The sequence below is a fragment of the Oncorhynchus tshawytscha genome, linkage group LG04 (genome assembly GCF_018296145.1).
Source record: "Oncorhynchus tshawytscha isolate Ot180627B linkage group LG04, Otsh_v2.0, whole genome shotgun sequence".
NCBI lineage: Eukaryota > Metazoa > Chordata > Actinopteri > Salmoniformes > Salmonidae > Oncorhynchus > Oncorhynchus tshawytscha.
Window position 1 is genome coordinate 72,191,849 of NC_056432.1, and position 25,906 is coordinate 72,217,754.

The 25,906-nt window shown below is 42.6% G+C and overlaps 2 protein-coding genes across 2 annotated transcripts in view; both read right to left on the reverse strand.

Annotated features, from left to right (window-relative positions):
* LOC112249608 (Wilms tumor protein 1-interacting protein homolog) overlaps positions 1-23,144 on the reverse strand; it is a 39,970-nt gene extending 16,826 nt beyond the window's left edge. Inside the window, exon 1 of the mRNA XM_042321196.1 lies at positions 21,086-23,144. Coding sequence (XP_042177130.1) covers positions 21,086-22,601 — 1,516 coding nt within the window. The 5' untranslated portion in view covers positions 22,602-23,144. The remainder of the gene's footprint in view (positions 1-21,085) is intronic.
* Positions 23,145-23,636: 492 nt separating this feature from the next.
* On the reverse strand, positions 23,637-25,906 carry LOC121846322 (short-chain dehydrogenase/reductase family 42E member 1-like). The gene has a single exon (XM_042320193.1). The coding sequence runs from the start codon at positions 25,904-25,906 to the stop codon at positions 25,034-25,036; it is 873 nt and encodes a 290-aa protein (XP_042176127.1). The 3' UTR covers positions 23,637-25,033.

Below are 25,906 nucleotides of genomic sequence, written 5' to 3' on the forward strand. Positions count from 1 at the left end.
TGACTGTAGACCCTGCCACATGCCTCTTGTGTCTGAGCCGTTGAATTGAGATTCTACTTTGTCTCTGTACTGACGCTTAGCTTGTTTAATAGCCTTGCGGAGGGAATAGCTGCACTGTTTGTATTCAGTCATGTTACCAGACACCCTGATTAAAAGCAGTGGTTCGCGCTTTCAGTTTCACACGAATGCTGCCATCAATCCATGGTTTCTGGTTAGAGAATGTTTTAATCGTTGCTATGGGAACGACATCTTCAACGCACGTTCTAATGAACTCGCACACCGAATCAGCGTATTCGTCAATGTTGTTATCTGACGCAATACGAAACATCTCCCAGTCCACGTGATGGAAGCAGTCTTGGAGTGTGGAGTCAGCTTGGTCAGACCAGCGTTGAACAGACCTCAGCGTGGGAGCCTCTTGTTTTAGTTTCTGTCTGTAGGCAGGGATCAACAAAGTCGTGGTCAGCTTTTCCGAAAGGGGGGCGGGGCAGGGCCTTATATGCGTCGCGGAAGTTAGAGTAACAATGATCCAAGGTCTTTCCACCCCTGGTTGCGCAATCGATATGCTGCTAAAATTTAGGGAGTCTTGTTTTCAGATTGGCCTTGTTAAAATCCCCAGCTACAATGAATGCAGCCTCCGGATAAATCGTTTCCAGTTTGCAGAGAGTTAAATAAAGTTCGTTCAGAGCCATCGATGTGTCTGCTTGGTTCTCTTGGTAGATAATGCGGTCTACATTTGATTGTGAGGAATTCTAAATCAGGTGAACAGAAGGATTTGAGTTCCTGTATGTTTCTTTCATCACACCATGTCACGTTAGTCATAAGGCATACGCCCCCGCCCCTCTTCTTACCAGAAAGATGTTTGTTTCTGTCGGCGCGATGCGTGGAGAAACCCGTTGGCTGCACCGCCTCGGATAGCATCTCTCCAGTGAGCCATGTTTCCGTGAAGCAAAGAACGTTACAGTCTCTGATGTCCCTCTGGAATGCTACCCTTGCTCGGATTTCATCAACCTTGTTGTCAAGAGACTGGACATTGGCAAGAAGAATGCTAGGGAGTGGTGCACGGTGTGCCCGTCTCCGGAGTCTGACCAGAAGAACGCCTCGTTTCCCTCTTTTTCTGAGTCGTTTTTTTGGGTCGCTGCATGGGATCCACTCCGTTGTCCTGTTTGTAAGGCAGAACACAGGATCCGCGTCGCGAAAAACATATTCTTGGTCGTACTGATGGTGAGTTGACGCTGATCTTATATTCAGTAGTTCTTCTCGACTGCATGTAATGAAACCTAAGATGACCTGGGGTACTAATGTAAGAAATAACACGTAAAAAAACAAAAAACTGTTTTTTTAGTAGTAGTTTCCTAGGAACGCGAAGCGAGGCGGCCATCTCTGTCGTTGCCAAGGGCTAAAATAGAAATTGGTTCTATTTCTAACGCATATCGTGCTGAAAGTCCTGCTTCTCCCATCTCCTCATTGGTTTATAGAAGCAGGTAACCACGTGCCATCTCCTCATTGGTTATACCCACGTGGGTGACAAAGATGAACGAGGTCAGTGGCGGTAATGCACCTAATTTATGAAAGTTGCCAATCGCAATATAAAGTCAAGAGAAGAACATGCCTAGAAGGAAGAGAGATGACTAGAAACGATTCGGTTGACCGTTTTATGTGTGGATTAATTGCCGGAGTAGAGGACCTTGTGCATTTCAGGTAAAATAACAACTCAATGTTTATATCCCAGGACAAATTATCTAGCAACCTCAAGCTAGCCAAAGAGGACAAATTAGCTAGCAAGTGCAAGCTAACTAGCTAAATTGACATAAATGTTTAATGCTTTTCGACCTGTCCCCAAATTAATATAATTGGTTCAGAGTTTGTTTTGATATTTTAACCTGCGTGTCGTGATTGCGTTTGGTGTGGGGGGACAAAATACATTTATGCCCGATAGCGCACGTGTGCTGCCAGTTTGGGTTCCGTGTTACAGGAAAAATTAGGGTTAAGTGCCTTGCTCAAGGACACATTGACAGATGTTTCACCTAGTTGGCATGGGGATTCGAACCAGCAACTTTTTGGTTACTGGCCCAACATTCTTAACCGCTAGACTACCTGCCAACCATTATCAGCAACATATTCATCATGAATCCTACTTTCATACAGCAGTAAAGTACACATCATTGTAACTGCTTTAGCTAGTAACTGCCATGTTCCATCAATGATCTATAAAGGGTGTATATACAGTACTTGGACCAAACTAATGTGTCTCTGTGTGGTTCATTGATCTATGTTGTATCTAAATTAAAAATAGATTAACCAGAGGTGTTAGGGGTTGGCAGGAAGCATTCTCTTAATGTGGCACAATAACAAAGTGACTCAGCAAACGTTAGTGGGTTATGTCCCAACGGACGACCACTGACCTGGAAACACTAGACAATTTATTGGAAAAAAGGTGAATTACCCACAGGTGTGGACTACAAACTTTCATCTATGTGGTTCTTTTTAGGTTAATAGTAAACCCTTACTAAGGAAGGAGATAAGGAAGGCACCCAGCCGGTGACAACTATTTGGACATAGCATTGGACTAATGATTCCCCTGCTTTCCTCTCACGCACAAGATGGCCTCCGCAGTGGTCACATTCAACAACGAGTGCAGAGTCAAAGCCTGGGTAGGGTGAGTCCAGGGTCACTACGCCTACAGGACACAACATCCCTACAGGGGACTGATCCCCCCCCCAACTTCCTCCCATGATGACAGTAATGAAGAAAGAGTGTCATCATCTAGTCCTCTCTCTAACAATTTATTCTGACAGTATTTCAAGGCAATGATACTTTCTAGAGCCAGGCCAATTTAAAATATGTGCTGGACTTATACTGCTATAGATGCAGGATGTCTCTTTGACAGGTCTTAACCCCTTAGACTCATAAATGGCCTATATGGATAAGGCTAAATGTAAATGTTTCTTACAGAACAAATATGGAAAGCATATGCGCAACCATGGTAGCAATTAAAAGGGAACATTTTGGAGATTCTGGGAAAATTATTAGACTAAAGATGAGGACATGCCAGCTGACAAGACTGAATCCAAACATCACACTGTTGACAATGTAAATTACATTAGTTTTATCGGGGGCGTAACTTTCACTGGGGACAGGTGGGACATGCCCCCCCCCATTCTAAAATTTAAATCCCCCCCCCCACAAATGTATTATTTTAATGTGATATAAAACGAGGCAACTGTGTGACGTTAGCTAATGTTTCATCCCCCCTCGACTGAGGTGAATGAAAAAGCTATGCTAGTGAGTAGCTACCACAGCCAGGCCAGCTCTAGCCTCTAGTTATCTGTCAGATAGTGATATGAGGTGGCTATTATTACTATCTAACAGCAGTTGTAGGTATAGAAATGTTTTGTAGCCTTTGTTTTGTGATGTTGAAAAATGAACTTGGCAAGCTTGGCAGTTTATGTACTGTCAGAGAGAGCTGGCCAAAAATGTAATTACATTTGCTATTATTTTTGCCTCAATCAAACTATACCTCAATCAAACGATGAAACCATCGGCCAAGCAATTGAAGATGGATATTCTGACGTCTTTTCAGTGCAATGTGAGTTCTATTAGTCAGTTATCAATGTAACGTAATCTGTCAGTTTCTCAAGCTAATTCTCCATTTTTCACTCTGACACAGTAATAAACAGCTCTAAAGTTACAGGCTTCACTGTCATGGTGCCCAGTAGAGGCCTGTGTGGGACCGATCTTTATCATCTCACTTCTGCTCACACCTGCTGGCTTTCTGTCCGGCTCCAACCCGCTACAGCAAGAACTGGTTCCAAACCCAACCGCAGTACCGCAATGTTATTTTAGACATATGTGACACAGATCACTTGCCAGGCATGGTCCCAGCAATGTTGTGCCCTATAGCCTATATCAGACTAAGAAATATGGGTGATAAATATGTAGCCCTATTCTAGGCAATGTAGCAAACTATAGCCTAATCATAGACCTATTTAGGAAGTACATTTCCTTGCAAAGATAACTGCTCCGTGCTTCTCCGCCCATGTACACAGAGGCCTACTCTATTTAATTGAGACCACACAGGCACCTGATCTCGCTGGTATGGCTACTGAACTGGAAGCAGCAAGAATGATGACAGTCACACTTGCTACATTTTGCATAGTCCTGTTGTATATCGCCTACCTTTTAGGAGGATGATTTGCAGGCAGAGACAAATTAATGAGTAATCCTTTTCAATGATGATTACATTTTTTGATTATCAATATTTATTTACATATTTAAGTTTTAAGGACCATATCAAAATAATCTGTGGGACAACAAAAATATTTTCATCCCAAAGTCGTCTGTCTGAACACCTGCTCCCGCCTGTGAATGACAAAGTTTCATCTTGAATTGATGGGTAGACCTACAGTAGCTACAGGACAGCAGCTTAAAGCTACAGTCTGGGATCTGGGAATAATGGTAATTTCAATTATTGAACCATTGATTCTATTCTTGGATAATATAATGAATAAATGTACACCAAAGTAATTCTTCCTCATGCCTCATTTTAGGAGGATTGTGACATTACGTGAATGGTGAAAGGGGTCTCAGCAGGGTCAGACAGCCAGGGAAGATCAGTCTGGGACAGAGGTGAGGTGAATTTTTGCAGATACAACACTTTATTCTCTCTGTGCAGCAAACACTGGACAAGCCAGATGCTATTTTAAGGCAGTCTGACAAACCTCCAAAGTTGATTTCCAAACTGTTTCATGGGTTGATAGAGGCTTTTCCCAATGACACAAAACATGTAAAACAAAAATGTGAGGAAGACCTGGGAGACACTATTGATGATGATGAATGGATACAGAGATGTTAGAATGCCCAGTCATGTTCATATACAGTACTAGTCCAAAATTTGGACACACCTACTCATTCAAGGGTTTTTCTTTATTTTTTACTTTTTTCTACATTGTAGAATAATAGTGAAGACATCAAATCTATAAAATACCACATATGGAATCATGTAGTAACCAAAAAAAGTGTTAAACAAATCAAAATATATTTGAGATTCTTCAAAGTAGTAGTTGTCTGGTGTGTCCAAACTTTTGACTGGTATATTTTTTTAAGGGATGTGTCCCCCCCACTTCTAAAACCAAAGTTGCACCCCTGAGTTTTATTATATGTAAATGTGAAGTGCAGATTTGGACTCACATTTACTTGGCTTGCTTGTATGACATCAAAGCGGAATTTATTATAATCCTCAATATTTCATCTTCCAAAAGAAATAGGGTTCTCGTAATATACAGCATTTCCCTCACTTACACGGAAACCGGCTGCTTACCCAAACCGGCTGCGCACATGCGCCATCGTGCATACATTTATTTTGTCCCCCTACACCAAATGCGATCACGACACGTAGGTTAAAATATCTAAATAAACTCTGAACCAATTACATTAATTTGTGGACAGGCCAAAAAGCATTAAACATGTATGGCAATTTAGCTAGTTAGCTTGCACTTTCTAGCTAATTTGTCCTATTTAGCTAGCTTGCTGTTGATAGCTATTTTGTCCTGGGATATAAACATTGAGTTGTTATTTTACCTGAAATGCACAAGTTCCTCTACTCCGACAATTAATCCACACATAAAACGGTCAACCAAATTGTTTCTAGTCATCTCTCCTACCAGGCTTTTTCATCTTTGAACTTATATGGTGATTGGCATCTACACTTTCATAATATTACCACGACAACTGGCAAAACAGTTAGTCTTTCAATCATCCACGTAGGTATAACCAATGAGGAGATGGCACGTGGGTACCTGCTTCTATAAACCAATGAGGAGATGGGAGAGGCAGGACTTGCAGTGCGATCTGCGTCAGAAATAGGAATGACTTCTATTTTAGCCCTTGGCAACGCAGACGCTCATTGGCACACACGAGCAGTGTGGGTGCAATAATTGAATAACATATATTTCTACATTTATTTTGCAATGCTCGCGCATGCGATGCGAACGGTGTAGTCAGGGTATTAGACATCAAAACATTTGCAAAAGTTGCCCAATTAGTGGGAGGGATGGGGGCAACTTCTTGTCACGCGAGGTGCTCAAATTCAGAATGGTTGTCAGTCAAAACCCATACAGAGCCTAATGGAAGAGACCCTGAGTGTTACGGTTTTCTAGGTGTGAAGGATAGTCGGACCAAAATGCAGCGTGTAGATTGCGATCCATGTTTAATGAACAACGTGAAACACGAATAAACACAAAACACAAAACACTACAAAACAAAGAACGTAACGAAAACCGAAACAGCCTATACTTGTGTAAATAAATAAAGAGATAGGAACAACGACACTAAGGACAATCACCCACGACAAACTCAAAGAATATGGCTGCCTAAATATGGTTCCCAATAAGAGACAACGATAAACACCTGCCTCTGACTGAGAACCACTCCAGACAGCCATAGACTTTGCCAGATAACCCCACTAGCTACAATCCCAATACATACACACCAAAACCCCAAGACAAAACACAACACAATACAAAAACCCCATGCCACACCCTGGCCTGACCCAATACATGAAGAAAAACACAAAATACTTAGACCAGGGCGTGACACTGAGCTCTGACGTCAAGTATAGCATATTACAGTACAGCCAGCGTTCCAATTTAGGTGCTTATCAGTGTCCAAGTCTGCCATTTTCAACCCGTATACAGGTACGAGCCTAAAGGGCTTCATTCCAACCTGTGTTGGGGTCAATTCTGTATTGAGTTGCGAATTGCTTTTTAATTCCAATTAAATTATTGAATTTGAATTATCCACACCCCAATTAAATGAGACTTTCATGTTTCACTTCTCTGTTGAATTGCTATGAATTGCTTTGAATTCACTTCTACTTCCTTCAATTCAAATTCTATTCAAAATCTGCTTCCTGTGGGGTGTGGCCAATTCAAATTCAATTCAAATTCATTGTTTGAATTTAATAAAATTCCCCAAATTCCAAATTGACCCCATCCCTGCTTTATACATCTATGACATCAGAGTGCGAATTGTACCGTGACATTCTTGGGAGCCTCGTGCATGCAACATTTTTTTTTAATGGGCCTAATAGTGAAGACAAAAATGCATTACATTTTAATGGGGCATGAACACACCCGGTAATGATGTTTAAATCTGATTCTCAAACAAATCACTTCAAAGAGTAGACTAACTGTGGCTGCGTACGTTCGTCCACTCTAAAATAATTCCAGCATCCAAACAGTGCACTGTGCACGTGTAATTTCATGAAAGGGAAGAGACTAGAGGTAGACCGATTATGATTTTTCAACACCGATACCGATTATTGGAGGACCAAAAAAGCCGACACAGATTAATCAGCCCATTTTTTTATTTGTAATAATGACAATTACAACAATACTGAATTAACACTTATTTTAACTTAATATAAAACATCAATAAAATCAATTTAGCCTCAAATAAATAATGAAACATGTTCAATTTGGTTTAAATAATGCAAAAACAAAGTGTTGGAGAAGAAAGTAATATGTGCCATGTAAAAATGTGTGCCATGTAAAATATGTGCCATGTAAAAATGTGTGCCATGTAAAATGTGTGCCATGTAAAATATGTGCCATGTAAAAAAGCTAACGTTTAAGTTCCTTGCTCAGAACATGAGAACATAAGAAAGTTGGTGGTTCCTTTTAACATGAGACTTCAATATTCCAAGGTAAGAGGTTTTAGGTTGTAGTTAATATGGTATTTACAGGACTATTTCTCTCTATACCATTTGTATTTCATAAACATTTTATTGGATGTTCTTATAGGCACTATAGTATTGCCAGTGTAACAGTAGAGCTTCCGTCCCCCTCCTTGCCCCTACCTGGGCTCGAACCAGGAACACATAGACAACAGCAACACTCTAAGCATCGTTACCCATCGCTCCACAAAAGCCGCGGCCCTTGCAGCGCAAGGGGAATAACTACTCCAAACCTAAAAGTGAGTGACGTTTGAAACAGTATTAGCGCACACCCAGCTAACTAGCTAGCCATTTCACATTGGTTACACCAGCCATTAGGCTGATAGGCTTGAAGTCATAAACAGCGCTGTGCTTGCGAAGAGCTGCTGGCTTCTACTACATTCGCGTAACAGGCAGGATACTCGAGGAGTGCAATGGTTAGAGCGTTGGACTAGTTAACTGTGCAGTTGCAAGATTGGAACCCCTGAGCTGACAAGGTGAAAATCTGTCGTTCTGCCCCTGAACAAGGCAGTTAACCCACAGTTCCTAGGCAGTCATTGAAAATAAGAATGTGTTCTTAATTGACTTGCCTAGTTAAAGAAAAGGCATTAAAAAAAATATATATATTTTTTGTTATTAAAAATTAATCGGAAATCGTCGCCCAAAAATACCGATTTCCGATTCTTATGAAAACTTGAAATCGGCCCTAATTAATCGCCCATTCCAATTAATCGGCCATTCCGACCGACCTCTAGAAGAGACATCTGTTAAAAACACCATAATGACATTCAGCGATTGTCATTAGGCCTACTACAGTGGTGTGTGTGTATTCATGGATGCCAATGGAAGCCATACTTCCCCAGAAATGTGAACAATAAAAAAAGCATATGAAATAATGCTTCAATAAGGTTTCATAATTGTTCAATTCGCAAGTAGTTGAATCTATCTCACCGGAGAAAGCATCCGAGTGATCGAAACTGCGGCCCTCTGTCTCAGTATGTGTATCATATGTATCTGATGCTGTCTGGCCAAAAAGAGTATGACAGGTGCTGTTTCGCTCGCTTGGATGCTTTCTCCTGCGAGATTCATGCGTCTTGCCGTTGGCGCACATCTCGTCAAATTATAAATATTTAATGACCCTCCCAAAGGTGAACTTTTGTTGCCTTTAGAGGAGCTCATGTCTCATTCATCCTCTGTAATTCGCACTCTGTATGACATTTTTTTAAATGAAGGACTATGGTACCCTAAGGCTATCCAAAGGTTAGGCCCACATGCTTCCTGTCAACAAGAGTCACCCAGCTGGACCAAAGTCAAATATTGGTATTTCCTATTCCAACTTAAACTCATTACACTGTTCCTGCATTCAGAAAAGATAAGAGGAAAAATTTGGGCTATTCTCTCTGATAAGGTTAAAGAGCCAAACTATGAATCATCTTAATCACAATAGCTTGGCCAAAATAAATATCTAGAATAGCCATTGGCAAGAAAATAAAATATTACTGTCCAGATGTGGTACTTCCGGCGCCGACAGATATGGCCGCCTCGCTTCGCGTTCCTAGGAAACTATGCAGTTTTTTGTTTTTTTACGTGTTATTTCTTACATTAGTACCCCAGGTCATCTTAGGTTTCATTACATACAGTCGAGAAGAACTACTGAATATAAGATCAGCGTCAACTCACCATCAGTACGACCAAGAATATGTTTTTCGCAACGCGGATCCTGTGTTCTGCCTTACAAACAGGACAACGGAGTGGATTCCATGCAGCGACCCAAAAAAACGACTCAGAAAAAGAGGGAAACGAGGCGGTCTTCTGGTCAGACTCCAGAGACGGGCACACCGTGCACCACTCCCTAGCATTCTTCTTGCCAATGTCCAGTCTCTTGACAACAAGGTTGATGAAATCCGAGCAAGGGTAGCATTCCAGAGGGACATCAGAGACTGTAATGGTGTGATGAAAGAAAAATACAGGAACTCAAATCCTTCTGTTCACCTGATTTAGAATTCCTCACAATCAAATGTAGACCGCATTATCTACCAAGAGAATTCTCTTCGATTATAATCACAGCCGTATATATCCCCCCAAGCAGACACATCGATGGCTCTGAACAAACTTTATTTAACTCTCTGCAAACTGGAAACGATTTATCCGGAGGCTGCATTCATTGTAGCTGGGGATTTTAACAAGGCTAATCTGAAAACAAGACTCCCTAAATTTTATCAGCATATCGATTGCGCAACCAGGGGTGGAAAGACCTTGGATCATTGTTACTCTAACTTCCGCGACGCATATAAGGCCCTGCCCCGCCCCCCTTTCGGAAAAGCTGACCACGACTCCATTTTGTTGATCCCTGCCTACAGACAGAAACTAAAACAAGAAGCTCCCACGCTGAGGTCTGTTCAACGCTGGTCTGACCAAGCTGACTCCACACTCCAAGACTGCTTCCATCACGTGGACTGGGAGATGTTTCGTATTCCGTCAGACAACAACATTGACGAATACGCTGATTCGGTGTGCGAGTTCATTAGAACGTGCGTTGAAGAAGTTGTTCCCATAACAACGATTAAAACATTCCCTAACCAGAAACTGTGGATTGATGGCAGCATTCGTGTGAAACTGAAAGCGCGAACCACTGCTTTTAATCAGGGCAAGGTGTCTGGTGACATGACTGAATACAAACAGTGCAGCTATTCCCTCCGCAAGGCTATTAAACAAGCTAAGCGTCAGTACAGAGACAAAGTAGAATCTCAATTCAACGGCTCAGACACAAGAGGCATGTGGCAGGGTCTACAGTCAATCACGGACTACAGGAAGAAATCCAGCCCAGTCACGGACCAGGATGTCTTGCTCCCAGGCAGACTAAATAACTTTTTGCCCGCTTTGAGGACAATACAGTGCCACTGACACGGCCTGCAATGAAAACATGCAGTCTCTCCTTCACTGCAGCCGAGGTGAGTAAGATATTTAAACGTGTTAACCCTCGCAAGGCTGCAGGCCCAGACGGCATCCCCAGCCGCGCCCTCAGAGCATGCGCAGACCAGCTGGCCGGTGTGTTTACGGACATATTCAACCAATCCCTATACCAGTCTGCTGTTCCCACATGCTTCAAGAGGGCCACCATTGTTCCTGTTCCCAAGAAAGCTAAGGTAACTGAGCTAAACGACTACCGCCCCGTAGCACTCACATCCGTCATCATGAAGTGCTTTGAGAGACTAGGCAAGGACCATATCACCTCCACCCTACCTGACACCCTAGACCCACTCCAATTTGCTTACCGCACAAATAGGTCCACAGACGATGCAATCTCAACCACACTGCACACTGCCCTAACCCATCTGGACAAGAGGAATACCTATGTGAGAATGCTGTTCATCGACTACAGCTCGGCATTCAACACCATAGTACCCTCCAAGCTCGTCATCAAGCTCGAGACCCTGGGTCTCGACCCCGCCCTGTGCAACTGGGTACTGGACTTCCTGACGGGCCGCCCCCAGGTGGTGAGGGTAGGCAACAACATCTCCTCCCCGCTGATCCTCAACACTGGGGCCCCACAAGGGTGCGTTCTGAGCCCTCTCCTGTACTCCCTGTTCACCCACGACTGCGTGGCCACGCACGCCTCCAACTCAATCATCAAGTTTGCGGACGACACAAAAGTGGTAGGCTTGATTACCAACAACGACGAGACGGCCTACAGGGAGGAGGTGAGGGCCCTCGGAGTGTGGTGTCAGGAAAATAACCTCACACTCAACGTCAACAAAACTAAGGAGATGATTGTGGACTTCAGGAAACAGCAGAGGGAACACCCCCTATCCACATCGATGGAACAGTAGTGGAGAGGGTAGCAAGTTTTAAGTTCCTCGGCATACACATCACAGACAAACTGAATTGGTCCACTCACACAGACAGCATCGTGAAGAAGGCGCAGCAGTGCCTCTTCAACCTCAGGAGGCTGAAGAAATTCGGCTTGTCACCAAAAGCACTCACAAACTTCTACAGATGCACAATCGAGAGCATCCTGGCGGGCTGTATCACCGCCTGGTACGGCAACTGCTCTGCCCCCAACCGTAAGGCTCTCCAGAGGGTAGTGAGGTCTGCACAACGCATCACCGGGGGCAAACTACCTGCCCTCCAGGACACCTACACCACCCGATGTTACAGGAAGGCCATAAAGATCATCAAGGACATCAACCACCCGAGCCACTGCCTGTTCACCCCGCTATCATCCAGAAGGCGAGGTCAGTACAGGTGCATCAAAGCTGGGACAGAGAGACTGAAAAACAGCTTCTATCTCAAGGCCATCAGACTGTTAAACAGCCACCACTAACATTGAGTGGCTGCTGCCAACACACTGACACTGACACTGACTCAACTCCAGCCACTTTAATCATGGGAATTGATGGGAAATGATGTAAATATATCACTAGCCACTTTAAACAATGCTACCTTATATAATGTTTACATACCCTACATTACTCATCTCATATGCATACGTATATACTGTACTCTATATCATCGACTGCATCCTTATGTAATACATGTATCACTAGCCACTTTATCTATGCCACTTTGTTTACATACTCATCTCATATGTATATACTGTACTCGATATCAGCTACTGTATCTTGCCTATGCTGCTCTGTACCATCACTCATTCATATATCCTTATGTACATATTCTTTATCCCCTTACACTGTGTATAAGACAGTAGTTTTGGAATTGTTAGTTAGATTACTTGTTGGTTATTACTGCATTGTCGGAACTAGAAGCACAAGCATTTCGCTACACTCGCATTAACATCTGCTAACCATGTGTATGTGACAAATAAAATTGGATTTGATTTGATTTGATCCCATATTACCTCTATATTCCCTTTAACGAGAGAGGCAGAAGACTGGAAAGTGTAGTTACGTAACCACCTAAAATGGAACATGAAAAAGATGCCTGTGGTGTCGAAATGTTGTCTGTTTTGTGCATCTCAAACTACTGTGGGAGTTGAAGACTTTTTCATTTGTATCTGTCCAGCACCTGAACAAGTTAGATTTACTAAAAGTGATCAAGATATCAGATTGGAGTGTTCCATGGTGTTTCTGAAGACTACGGATCTTGAACTGCAAGCACTCTGACAATGTCAACGTGCACACAGTATTCTGGATAATTGCTCATATCCTGGTCTTATTTTTCTTATATTTATTAATCTCTTGTATGTTCTTCTTTAGTTATTTTCTTTTTTTCTTGGGATTATTTGTGTATCAGTATTGTACTGTTTACTGCACTGCTGGAGCTAGGAACACAAGCATTTCGCTGCACCTGCTTCAACATCTGCTCATCTATGTACGCGAAAAATAAACTTTAATTTATTCAGGATAAGCTTTACATGCACCGTTGATTTACCACCCATGAGTGTCTCTGTATTCATAAATAAACAGAATATTGCTCATTTACCCAAGGACGGTGAAAATATCTTTTGAAATGGGGAGCGGAAAAAAATGTTTGTACACCTAATTTTGATATTTTTCTGCTTATAATTTCCGACATTAGGAAGGTCAACTTTGTTAGTCTATAATTATATACAGACAGCTTCTCTTCCGTCATTCCTTGTTGCTCTAGAACACTAAATAAAGCCTTGCTCACCAGAATGTCATTCATCGATAGAATGAAAGCATTATCAATAATGTAGTTGACATTGGTAGCGTTCTCTTTCATTTCTGCTTCTCTCACGCAGCGAAGACATTTAGGGACTGGGGAGATTTTCCGTTCAAAATTGACATCAGTTTGTTGGCCGGTTTTAACTTGTTAGGGCTAGGGTCCTTTTTCTAGATTTTCGGATTCCTATCTTGGCATGTTGAACGAGTGGATTACTCAAATCGATGGCGCCAACTAAACAGACCTTTTGGGATATGAAGAAGGATTTTATCTAACAAAATGATACTACATGTTTTAGCTGGAACCCTTTGGATGACAAATCAGAGGAAGATTTTCAAAAAGTAAGGGAATTTTTAATTTGTGAATTTATAAAACCTGTGCCTGCGGAAAAATATTTTGATGTGGGGCGTGCCGTCCTCAAACAATCGCATGGCATGCTTTCGCTGTAAAGCCTACTGTAAATCGGACAGTGCGGTTAGATTAACAAGAACTTAAGCTTTCAACCGATATAAGACACTTGTATGTACATAAATGTTTAATATCCATCATTTTTATAATTATTTATTTGAATTGCGTGCCCTCCGGTTTCGGGATGCTAGCGGGACACCTAGCCCAAAGAGGTTTTTTAAGGAAATGAAAATCTGTGAAAACAATCCAACATGTTTCTGACAGTAATTCAGTTTGCCTTGGAAGCATATTTTATGACTGAAAGTGAAATACTGTCAGCTTTTTATGTCGCAGGAAAAAAATGCACGTTTAGGTTGCAAACAGCTCCCAAAGTGAGCATTCGCATTTTCTCAAGATGAAAGAAAGAAATCATATTTCTCCAATCCTATTCCCAAGACAAAATTAACATTTGGTCTATCAATTTACTGCAATAAACAATTAATTATGCATGAGTTAATGTTATAATAGCCTACATCAGAGTCCAGACTTCAGTTACTATTCCAACTATTACTTTTCCCATCTGAACTTCAAAGTTGATACTATGTGAAACTGAGTCTGCGCAGACCGTTTAACAACAGTAAATGGGATAAGATGTAAACATGCCACAGTATCCCGTCTAAGATCGGCATATCCCAGGCATCTTATCTGGGTTTCTTAAAACCAGGATAGGAGCTTTATTTGGGTTATTGTAAACTCAAAAACAGGGATATTGGTGGGCATGTAGTGCTGCAGGTAGCCTAGCGGTTAGAGCATTGGACCAGTAGCCTTCAGCAAGGATCTTAACCGTACTACTATGTGTATGTGACAATAAAACATATATAGCCTATTTATGTGTAAATATGGTCATTGATTATAATCTGCCTTGCTTCAGCTGACAGCAGTTAGACTCTTTTGATTACGCCAAGGCTGCTGGCCGATCTGTACTACCTCCAAACTCCAAGCCCAGCATACTACTCTAGTCTGGTCTGGTCTGCTAATGTTCCTGGTCTGCCAATCTCACTGCTAATGGTCTTTAAATACTCCCCCACTGTTCCAGAACTTCCAGGAATATTTCTGAACATGTTTTAGTTTTTCCCATAATTGGGGCATTGGCATCAAACAATTCCATGAACAGTGTGGACAAACTGTTGGCTGCCATACAATTTAAACACATGGATCTGCACTGATAATGGCAGGTCCTGAAAATGTAATGGCACCTCTGTTATAGCATCTGTACCACACTTGCACCTCTTCAACTCCGCTTTGAAAAGATGGCTGTTCCTAGGAGATACAGGCTGGAGAAATGTGAAGCTAGCAGTGACAAGTCTTCACAAGGTTTACAAGGCAAAGGCTATCTGTGGTCTCTGATCTTGGAGTGTCTGAACTTTGAGTGCAAGGCCCAAGTGCTCCCAGGGAGTAGAGCTGAAATGTGTTATAGTGAGGTGGGGAAGGTAGGGGGGAGTCTGCACTCCAGGGTGGTTGATTTTTGGAGGGAATGTGGACTCCCACCACTTGACGATATCTCTGCTAAGCAGGTCATTATCACAACACACACACACACAGTTTATTGTGTATTCTCCAGACCAAGGTCTCCTCCAGCTATCTCAGTCCCATTCTGCTACATTCCAGACGCATGCACTTGCCTGAAGCCTCCTCTGTCTACTACGGTATCTGACTACGAGACAGATAGTGGTGCTGAGATGTTTGCAGGGAAATATGCTGACAATGAGGTGGGGTAGAGCAACATTCTTATAGGCTTTGTTGAGCTTTGTTGAGCTCAACTGCCCCAATACTGTCCTCTCTCTGCCTTTGTTTATTTTCCACTATACTTTATTTCCACTGTAGTCTAAGGCTTTGCTTATTTCCACTGTACTTCTATAGTACAATCCTGCTGGAGCTTCAGTCAGAATTGTAAACAAAACAATGGACCATGTCCATGTGCACACCGCCAGGTACATGTCCATGTGCACACCGCCAGGTACATGTCCATGTGCACACCGCCAGGTACATGTCCATTTAATCTCCCAAGGTGGAAGCCTTGCCGTGAGGAAGGAAAGCTTGACAGGAAAAACTGAACAAAATAGGGAACTTGCTACAACTAAGGAAAAGTTCATGGCATTTTGAGCAAAGTTGACTTGAGATGATTTCCCATAAATGTTGCTGTAAAGCGTAAAAGGCCCTCTCAAACAGATGTGGACAGTGTTTAACATGAATGAAGGGACTAGGGAGGGAGAGGGTTAGAGAGGGAGAAGGACTAAGCACGAAAAGTCTCATTTGTTCTTAATTGAAATCATTATGTCCAGTGTGATCAGGACAGGACAACACCACTGGACACATCTGGAGAAGAAAGAACATTGCCCTTCATCATTAGTAGCACACTCAGTGATGTTGCCCATAACTCAGAGAGTTCCACACCTTTGGGGACCAGGGGTGTAGTGCTGCCTGAGCATGAAGGAGTGGCGCTCCCTCAATTTTTTCTATTTGAGAATACACGCAGCTGGTGTAACTATTTCTGGAAAATTAATTCTGATAAATTTGAAATAAATTATATTTAATTACCACTAAAATTCTATGAAAAACAATAGAATGACAAACCAAATAAATATGTATAGCAGCCTAGAGGTAGGTAAGTGGTGGTTTGTTCCCTTTCTTCTCTCTGGTGGTGAGAATGATGAAGAACTATAAGCTGTGTGTGTGCACTGTGGAAGCCCGTCAGAGGATGGACCACAATGGCCAATGAAAACGTTGAAAAACAACATTTCCCTGTGTGTGTCTGCCTTGATGTTCATAAAACTCCACGCACCCCCTCTGCGCAGAGGAACCCAGAACGAAATGTGACCACTTGGTCACAGCAACATCGTTCTGCCAAGGACACCCAAACCAGAGTGGCCACCGCAAAGCCTGAGAGCCTGACCTTCTCTGGAAGTTGCTGTAGCCCTGCTTGGGATACTTAGCCTACATTGGCTATTAGTTGAGACGCAGGGCTCATTCTAGCTTGGTATGTTAGGATGGGCAATTGGAACTGTGAATTAGGCCAAGTTTGAGGTAATAATGCATTTAGGTTATAGTTTATTGTGATGCATGAATACATCACACTAAAAGCTTGATTTTATGGTGGTTGAAAAAATTCTACATAGTAATGATTTATGTTCACTACTTGGTCAATTATTATGAATATGTTCAATCTATGCAAATAAATTACATGAATTGATAGTTCACCTCTGTTTTCTTTTATTCTGTAATAGGGTATATTGTATTGTGTTCAAGCAAATCAAATCAACGTTTATTTATAATAGAGCATGTAAGCTACACAATACAATGAAATGCCTACTCGCAATAAAGCTCTCCTCGCAAGCAGTGCAATGATATTAAGCTAAGTATTTGTTTTTACATTAGGCAATAACCAAATAGCTACACCACGTAGTATTGTTCCTGAACTGGCCAAATGGAGGAGCTATCCTTCAGCACCACAAGTTGGTTTAACTACTTTAAGATCAGTGTGCTCCTGGTGTTTTCCTTTCAACACTACGAAGAGCACTCCAATTGCTTAAAATGAAATCTCATCAAGATCTGTTGCCTACACCGAATAGTCATCACTTATTACTATTATTACAAATAGAACACTATCACTTCACACAACAAGTAAAAAACAATCCACATGCGCCAACACAACAGTGCGCGCCACTAGGCAGGATATACCCTTTGATTGAAACAAAATACAAGGCTAATAGTTTGTTACCACAATCTACTCTTATTCGCTCATAAAACAGTAGGCTAATAGTTTGTTACCACAATCTACTCTAATTGGCTCATAAAACAGTAGGCTAATAGTTTGTTACCACAATAAACTCTAATTCACTCATAAAACAGTAAGCTAATAGTTTGTTACCACAATCTACTCTAATTGGCTCATAAAACAGTAGGCTAATTCAAGAAGCTCTAATACCATATTCCCATGAAACTGATTGAGATCAAACAAATGATTGGCATGGAGATGCAGTTTGGACGTTTCAGCTGCAAAATGTGAAGAATAATCATTCATGATGGACAGAGATGATGGCCTATTTGAAATGAGGTAGCCTATGCCTAACTTTGTGTTTGAGGGTATTAAAAATATAACATTTTATTTTGCACAATATGGTTAGGCAAAGGCAGATGTTGTGATTGGAGAATGCATTTTATGCATATTCTATAATGATAGGCCATTAAATTGGCTACATCTGTGGGTACAAACTTTGATTGAGTAAATAATGTCATTTACATGATTTTTTTGCGCTCCCTCACCTAAAAGAATAGCAGTACACCACTGTTGGGGACATATGAAATACACTATTAGGCTACATAAGCAAGAATGGAACTAATAAGAAATAGTAACATTCAATTTGTTTGTGTACTTGAAATCATTATGTTGATGTACAGCTGCCTGCAATGTTTGTCCAAAACCTAGATGTTTGAGAAATGGCATAAAACTGGAAAGTCTGAAAATCTCTCACAATATTTAAGCGATTATGCTGTGTTCTGTTGTTGTTCAGGCAGGCCATGGACAGTGTGTTCTCTCTACTCATGGTCTGTTGTTGGAAGGGTAATGGCAGCACTCTAAACACTTCCCATATTCATGATAGGGAGCTAAAATGCTCATACTTCACTAATGAGAGTGAATTTGTGATTAAGCTAATGCATCATGAACATGTATCCTTAATGTGAGCTATGTTCACGTATCAACTGACACAAGAGTTACCAATGACCCTAAAACATTTGGCTACCTATGTGTTTGGTGTATTCATAAGTGTATTTGTCAAAAGAGCAATTGTATCTGCTCCATTTAGCTCTGATCCATACATTGTAGCTCAGACTGCCCTCCAGAGCGGCTGCAGCGAGAGTTGAGAGTTGGGGTGACTGACACCACCACCAACACAGTAAAAGTTGACCAAACCCTTTCTGAGTCAACCATGTAGCATTACTATACCGTCATTATTATTCTGAGCAGGTGATCAGACTTGACCCCCGACCGCCATGTCTGGCCTGCGAGCCAAGATCGTGTGCCAAGTGTCTGGTGCTGCCCGACTCCCCACTGGCTGGTTAATGAAGGGCTTCGCGGGTGGGGGGGTCTGGGCGGGGCCGCTCTGCTCTGGAAGCCTCAATGCTGGTCTGTCCCGGGCCAGCTGTTGATTCACAGCTCCTTCGCCACCACAACAAACAGAGGCCACACAGGGGCTTGCAGCAAGGCAGAGCACAGAGCAGAGCAACGCTGTGTGACAGCACAGACCTCAAAGCCCGGGCGATCAATTTCTCCACTGTCGCCACGGAAACAGAGCCGTGTGTGTGTGTGTGTGTGTGTGTGTGTGTGTGTGTGTGTGTGTGTGTGTGTGTGCGTGTGTGTGTGTGTCTCTCTCTCTGCCCAGCGTACTGTGAGGGGCTTCTGTCTGCTACATTCTACAGCTCTCACCTGCTCCTCTGTGAAAAATGAACAGCCGTCTCAGCATCACTCTGAGCCAGCCAGCGCACTGGAGGAAAACAAAATCAAACCACTGTTCTGTTCTCAGACCGCAGCCATTTGTCCATCAGCACATTCAATAGGTGAATAGATTCTCCCTTCTTTCCCTGTGGGAGGAGAGAGTTTACCCCTTCAATAACAATGATTTCAAGTCTCAGGGAGGGAATATGTTGCAAAAAAGTTACAGCTCAGAGCACTCATGGAGAAAAAAATGCATCTTGAGGAAAACACAGAGAGAAACGGCAGAGAGAGAAGTCTTTCAGAGAATGCCCGCTGCATTGGCCGTATGGCTGGGCGTTTTCACCAAGCAGCAAGACCACTGAATCACTGAAGGGTATCTACTCCGCTCCCTGGGACAGAACAGAAGGTTCCATTCAGTCCTACTCAGCGCTGTGTAAACGTTAGCTCTGCCAAAACAGAAATGTGTATTTTCCTGCAAAAGCCACTCTTATCTGCCACAGAGGGAGTCGTTGTTGGCATTATAGAATACATGTTAGTTGTTAAGGTTGCAACCAGCCACTAGATGAGATGACAACAAAGCTCAGTGAAGCTAGGCTGAAGTCGTGTTCAACTCCCCCTTTTAATACAGCATAACGATTAATAGACAAAATGTACAAGCTCCACAACTACACTGAAATTGTATACAATGGAATTACTTAGCACTACAAAATAGCTGCTTTGTAGTAACATGAGTAACAACAATTAATAACACCTGACTTGTTACACATAAGAAATTCCCTGTTATGTCAATAGGTAATGTAGTTAGGCTGTTATTACTATGTTCTTACACTATTGTTATTACACTTGCTGTGCAAGGTACAGAGATGGAGATCAGGACTGTGATTTTATAATGAAAAGGATCCCCAGTAACTCTTGGGACAACATCCCCCCAACCTCCACCTCACCTCACCTCACCTCACAAAACACCCAAGGACTTGAGGCAAAGGGCTACCTCAGGCGTCAGCAGCCAGTTCTGACTGATCAGTGGCAGGGCTGCTGTGGCCAGGCCACAACACTGTTTGACCAATCAGTGGTCAGCTGGCTCCATGGACAAAATCACTCAGTTAATGCTCCAGTTAGCCTTACACCGCCTCAGCCTCCCACGATACCAAACACACCAAATATTATGACAATACAAAATGTAATGTGAAGGTAATATTCTTAAACTTGAAAAATGGATGCTAGTTTTTGCACTACTCTCAGTAAAACCCATGCTTCAAATAAACTCAAATTATCCCCAGTGTAAACACATTATCACAGGGAAAATATTTATTAGGTAAATCAACCAGAACAGGTGATGAGATGTTTTTGTCTGGCAATAAAATGAGAGGCGTTATGATTGAAAATGTTTCCAAATCTCCATGGCTTGACCTGTGTTGTGCCAATGAACATGTGCTCAGCTATAATGAGGTTAGTGACCCAGCTGAAGATGAAGTAACCCAGTGAAGCCCATCAATTGACTTATCTTCCACACATGTATGGACCACAGGGCACCAGAGTTCAAGTTCATAACCATGAGGGTTATTATCAGACCACCAAACACATGGAACGTGGAGGATGTAGTCTGCCCCTTTTACATTTTTACCTGACTAATTAATTTGACTTTGTGTAAGAATAGCCTAATTCTTATTGAGACATGTTTAGGGAGCTGTCATAAGTTTACAAGTAGTCTAAAAAAAGATATGCCAAGATCAATCAAAATATTGTTTCATTTCATTTTTTGTTTTTCTACTTTAAAGCTTTATTCTCACTTCATTGCACTCTCATACTGTTCCTTATAATCAAGTGTTCATAGGAGGAGTTACACTTACCAAAGTATTCTTTTTTCATGTGCATTTCTAACTCCTTCTCCAGCTCCAAGGTGAGTGCTTCCAGACTCCTTTCTGCTTGGCTTGGGCCACTTTCCCGGCATGGGGTCACCTGGTAAGGTAGTTTAAACCTCTGCCCTGAGGCTGGAGTTTTCATATGGAGCCCATAAGAAGATGATGGTGATCCAGCGGTCACCTCTGTGTTCATCCCTGCCTGGGTTGACTGTTGTGGTGCATGCTGTGGCAGGGCCTCTGGCATCCCAGAGAGCGCTTGGAGATGGATACGACTATGAACACCGTTGGTATCGCCACAATCTTGTGTTAGTATGTCCTCCTGCAAACCAGTCCCCAGCATTGAGGACCTGGGTGAAGGCAGTTGGAGATCTGGGTAGGTGCTCATAGATCCCCTGGAGCTCCGGGAACTTCTGGAACTGTGACTGGAGATACTGGATCGGGGACTAACAACGCAGTTAGCTATTGTCCCGGGTCTTGCACACCCTTCCTGGCTGCAGATGCTTGACCGGGGACTGGCCACCGGCATGCCATGCAAAACTGCACCCTCCAGATCATGGTTCCCCACAGGCATGTAACGTGAATCTGAATAGCTAGAGCGTGGACTGGTGGTACAAGAATACTGGCTCGCTGTGCTGGACCTGGGGCTGATGTGCCTTTGGTCGTAGCCCATACTGATGCCGCTGGTGCGGTTACTGCTGGGCTTACTGCAGCAGTCATAGCTGTTCAGACTGGCCCTTGGACTGGAATGTTTACTTGTGTCGCTGGCTGTACTTGCATAGCTAGACCGGGGGCTGAGGGCACTGCTCCCTTCACAGTGTACCAGACTGGACCTGGGACTAGTGTACTTGTCTTGCCCGGGTACCAACAGACTCGTGCGCGGGCTACTGATGCTCGACCTCGGGCTTGCATGTTTGCTTTGCTCCTGGGAGGAGAGGGAGGATACGAAACTGGACCGCGGGCTGGTTGCATTGTATCTGCCGTCGTGGTTGGTGGTAATACAAATACTGTTGCATCTGTTGCCAGGTGAGGGTACTGGCTTGTTCAAAACCACTCCATCGTACGCGCTACCAGTGCTGTACCTATGCCCCAGCACCTCCAAGGAGTACCTCCTGTGTCGCTCGGACGCGCCGCTATAACACGGCAAAGCAATTTCGGATTTGGTGCAATAGCTATCTTCATTAGGATAAACTATGTCTCTTTGAGGGGTGCAATAATCCACAGGAACGGCTCTGTTGCCATTCACGGGGCGCACCGGAGCCGCAGTGTACACTTTATTCCCAGACATGTAATTCTCAACGCTGTGTATCTGTTGGTGAGGCGCAGAGCTGCCATTCATTGTCTTACTTTTCTGCTCGGGTATTGTTGGAGACGAAAAATCCAAATCGGGGTTGATAACCATGTCTCTCCTTGAACTGTACATTCCATCCTTGTATGCTTCATATAAGGAAAGGTCCTCCATTAATTTACTCGCCCGGAGTCCCAAATCTTCCTCATAGTGATCCATGGTTTGCTCCGGAGCCGACGAACAAGTTCAGAGAAAGAGCGCACTAGTCCACAAACCGACTACCGACTGAGAGATAGCAGTAATTGCATTTCACTTGGAAATCATAACAAAACGCAGGCTCAATCCAGGCATCGTCGCCTGTTTGCTGAACGGCCAGTGTGCTTGGAAATCTCGGAGCAGTGCATGATCTTTTTCTTCGAAAATATAAACCCTTACAACAAAGTTTCAACGTTACGTTTGTCAACTTCAGTTTTTGTTAAGTTGAAAGGTCTTTACAGTCAATGGCGCGCTGCGCGGAGGAATTTTCCCTTGTCAGTTTTTCTCCAGTTTTCCAAAAGAGTCTCAAATGTAAATTTGAGGTTGAGAAAATATTGCAATACACCACTAACAGCCACATCTTACATATTAAAAGACACAGAGTGCGCCAAAACACGTTTTAAACACAATTTAGCGCAAGGGACTCGTTTGTGGAGAAGGAATGCGAGGAAGTGGACGGGGTGCACTCCGCCTCTCTGGAATGTGGTTAATGCTGGAGCGAAACAATGATTGCGACCAACTCAGCAAGGGGGTGCCTGAGTTTGAAAAAGAGTAGTCCCTAGAGTACGGCTGTATTCATCTCAGCCTTAAAAAAAACTGCACAAAATTGGGCCAGTCTCACCTGGCCCAATTTCATTTGCCCTTTTCGGTTTCGGGTCAGAAACAGCTTCACTGAATTTAGAATGGATTGTTTCTAGAGGATGCTGAACACAATGTATTACAGTTTAGATGCCGAATGCAGGGAAGGCTTCTCTTCTGTCTATCTGTTGATAGGGCTTTTGCCACCAAGATTATGCAGCTCTCACTTGTCGCATGGCTCGCATCTATGATTTTAATTCTTGACAGAAAAATATTGCATTGTCTCAAAAACATCGATGTTTTATAAAATACAAAAAAGTTTATATAATATGTGATGATTAAGCTAACACTTGTCCCAAATGTATAATGAAGTTAGCTTATTACTTTGTGCAACTCATTAGAAACACAAATCACAGGCTGGTCAGTCATGTACTTTTATTCTATAATATGAGAACATTATCCAACTAAAATAAAATAAAAATATCCCTTATAGAAAATGTTATTATAAATACCACCAAATGATTGATCCCCATTAGGATTTGGTCACAAAACAACCGGAAAGGTTAGGAATTCAGCAGCAGGCCTGATAAAAGATATCACACATTGACATCATGAAACATTTCCAAGTTACACAGTATAAAATAAACATAACATCTTATCTGTTAAACATTACAATACATTGTTCGTCATATTTCTTATTACCATCTTCAATTGAGATGTAAAAACAAAACCAAAGTAAATGTCGGGTCCCACTTTAAATGAAGTACAACTTATAAAGGGTTTTATATAGCATACATAAAGGCTTCATAAGCACTACATAAATGCGTCACAAATCATCTTTAAGCGTATGTCATCAGGGCGGTTAGAGAGTTGAGCCAGTAACTGAAAGGTTTCTGGATCGAATCCCGGAGCAGTAAAAATCGTTCTGCCCCTGAACAAAACAGTTAACCCATTGTTCCTTGATAGGCAGTCATTGTCAATAATAATTTGTTCTTAACTGACCTGCCTAGTTAAATAAAGCTTAAATAAAAAAATACTGATTAAATGGTGTATAAACATAATTCACCCTACAGTGGGAATTATGTCACCCTTTATGACATATGCTTATAGATGATTTTTGAAGCAATTATGTAGAGCTTATGAAGTCTTTATGTATGCTTTAAAAAGCCTTTATAAAAGTTGTACTTCATTTAAAGTGGGACCAAATTGTGTTTGTACCAACAGACATCTGCACCAAGAGATGTCTCTTATACATAATCAAGTTTAGAGAATCCTTATGTAAATACTGCATTTGGCTAGTGGACTATGGTCAGGTACTTCCATGGACAGGCACAAATTAAAACAAACATTCCATTCTGGCTTTAAAAACCCTGCCAAAAACAAAATGCATTGTGTCCAACAATTGTCAATATAAGACAAAAGTTAGCTATACTATATCTAACTAGGTACATCTATTGTTGGAATTTACACAAAACACATTCATGGACATTTATTAAGGGAATATGGGCTTTATTTTGAACAGGTCTAATTCTGGTTAATCATATTATTTTTATTTTATTACAAACTGTACATTGTAATTAATAAAAGGAGAACCAAACAATCCATCACCACTAGTATAGAACAAGTTTCAACATTTAAAATGTGCCATTGAGATTTATCACTTTATTACTGCCTGCTGATTAACTGCCAACCACTGGGAGGTATGAGAGGGCCAGAGCTACTAATAGAAGAACATCTAGCATCAGTCGCTGGAGAGTGAACCCCTAGGTTTACTCTTGAACCACTGCACAACCTCCTCCAGGTTATACTCCTAGGGCTCATAACCCAGCTTGGCCTTGGGCTTCATCATGCGTCACAACGGTCTTATACACCTCTGTGCGTGTGAGCAGAGGCTGGAAGTTATAGATTGGGCCGAAGAGATGGTGAATCATCTCAGTGAGGAATGCAACAAAGTAAATGAGAGAGAGGGCTAGATGTAATTTCGGGAAAGAGTAACCCAAATCCTCTACCAGAGGTCTGAAGAACTCAAAGTTGTTGACAGGTCTTCCGCCTGAGATGAAGTATGCCTGTCCAGCAGTGCGGTGCTGGTGCTCTGACATCAGAGCCTCTGCAGCCAGTTCGTGTGGAGACACCAGGATATCTACATGGACAAACTCTACTAAACTTCTTGGATCTCCATATACAAAACAGAATATCCCCTTCTCTATGTACCTAACGATCCTGGGCAGGTGCCTCTGCTCGCCAGGCCCGTATATACCGGCTGGACGCAGAGCACAGGCCCTCAACACACCTGTCCCATCTTTCAGCTCTGTACCACTGTCTTTCATCACGGCCATCTCAGCTACCGACTTGATTCTGGAGTAGTGGTCAGGGTGGAGATGGAGAGGTAGGTAGGGGAGGCTTTCGTCACCACCCTCAATGTCTTGGCCTCCGAACACTAGGTTGAAGGTGCTGGTATAGACGAGCCTGGAGACTCCAGCCTCTACACAGGCCCTGAGGACATGCTCTGTGCCCTGGACATTCACCTCTTCAATCAGCTTCCTGTTCAGCTGGTCCCTGACAGACATGCCGTAGGAGCTGTGAAAACACAGTCCATGCCAGTGACCGCAATTCTCCACCTGAGCATATTCACGAATCTCTCCCTTCAGGAACGCAATGCCCTCTGGAACCTCTAGGCTGGGTGGGCTCAT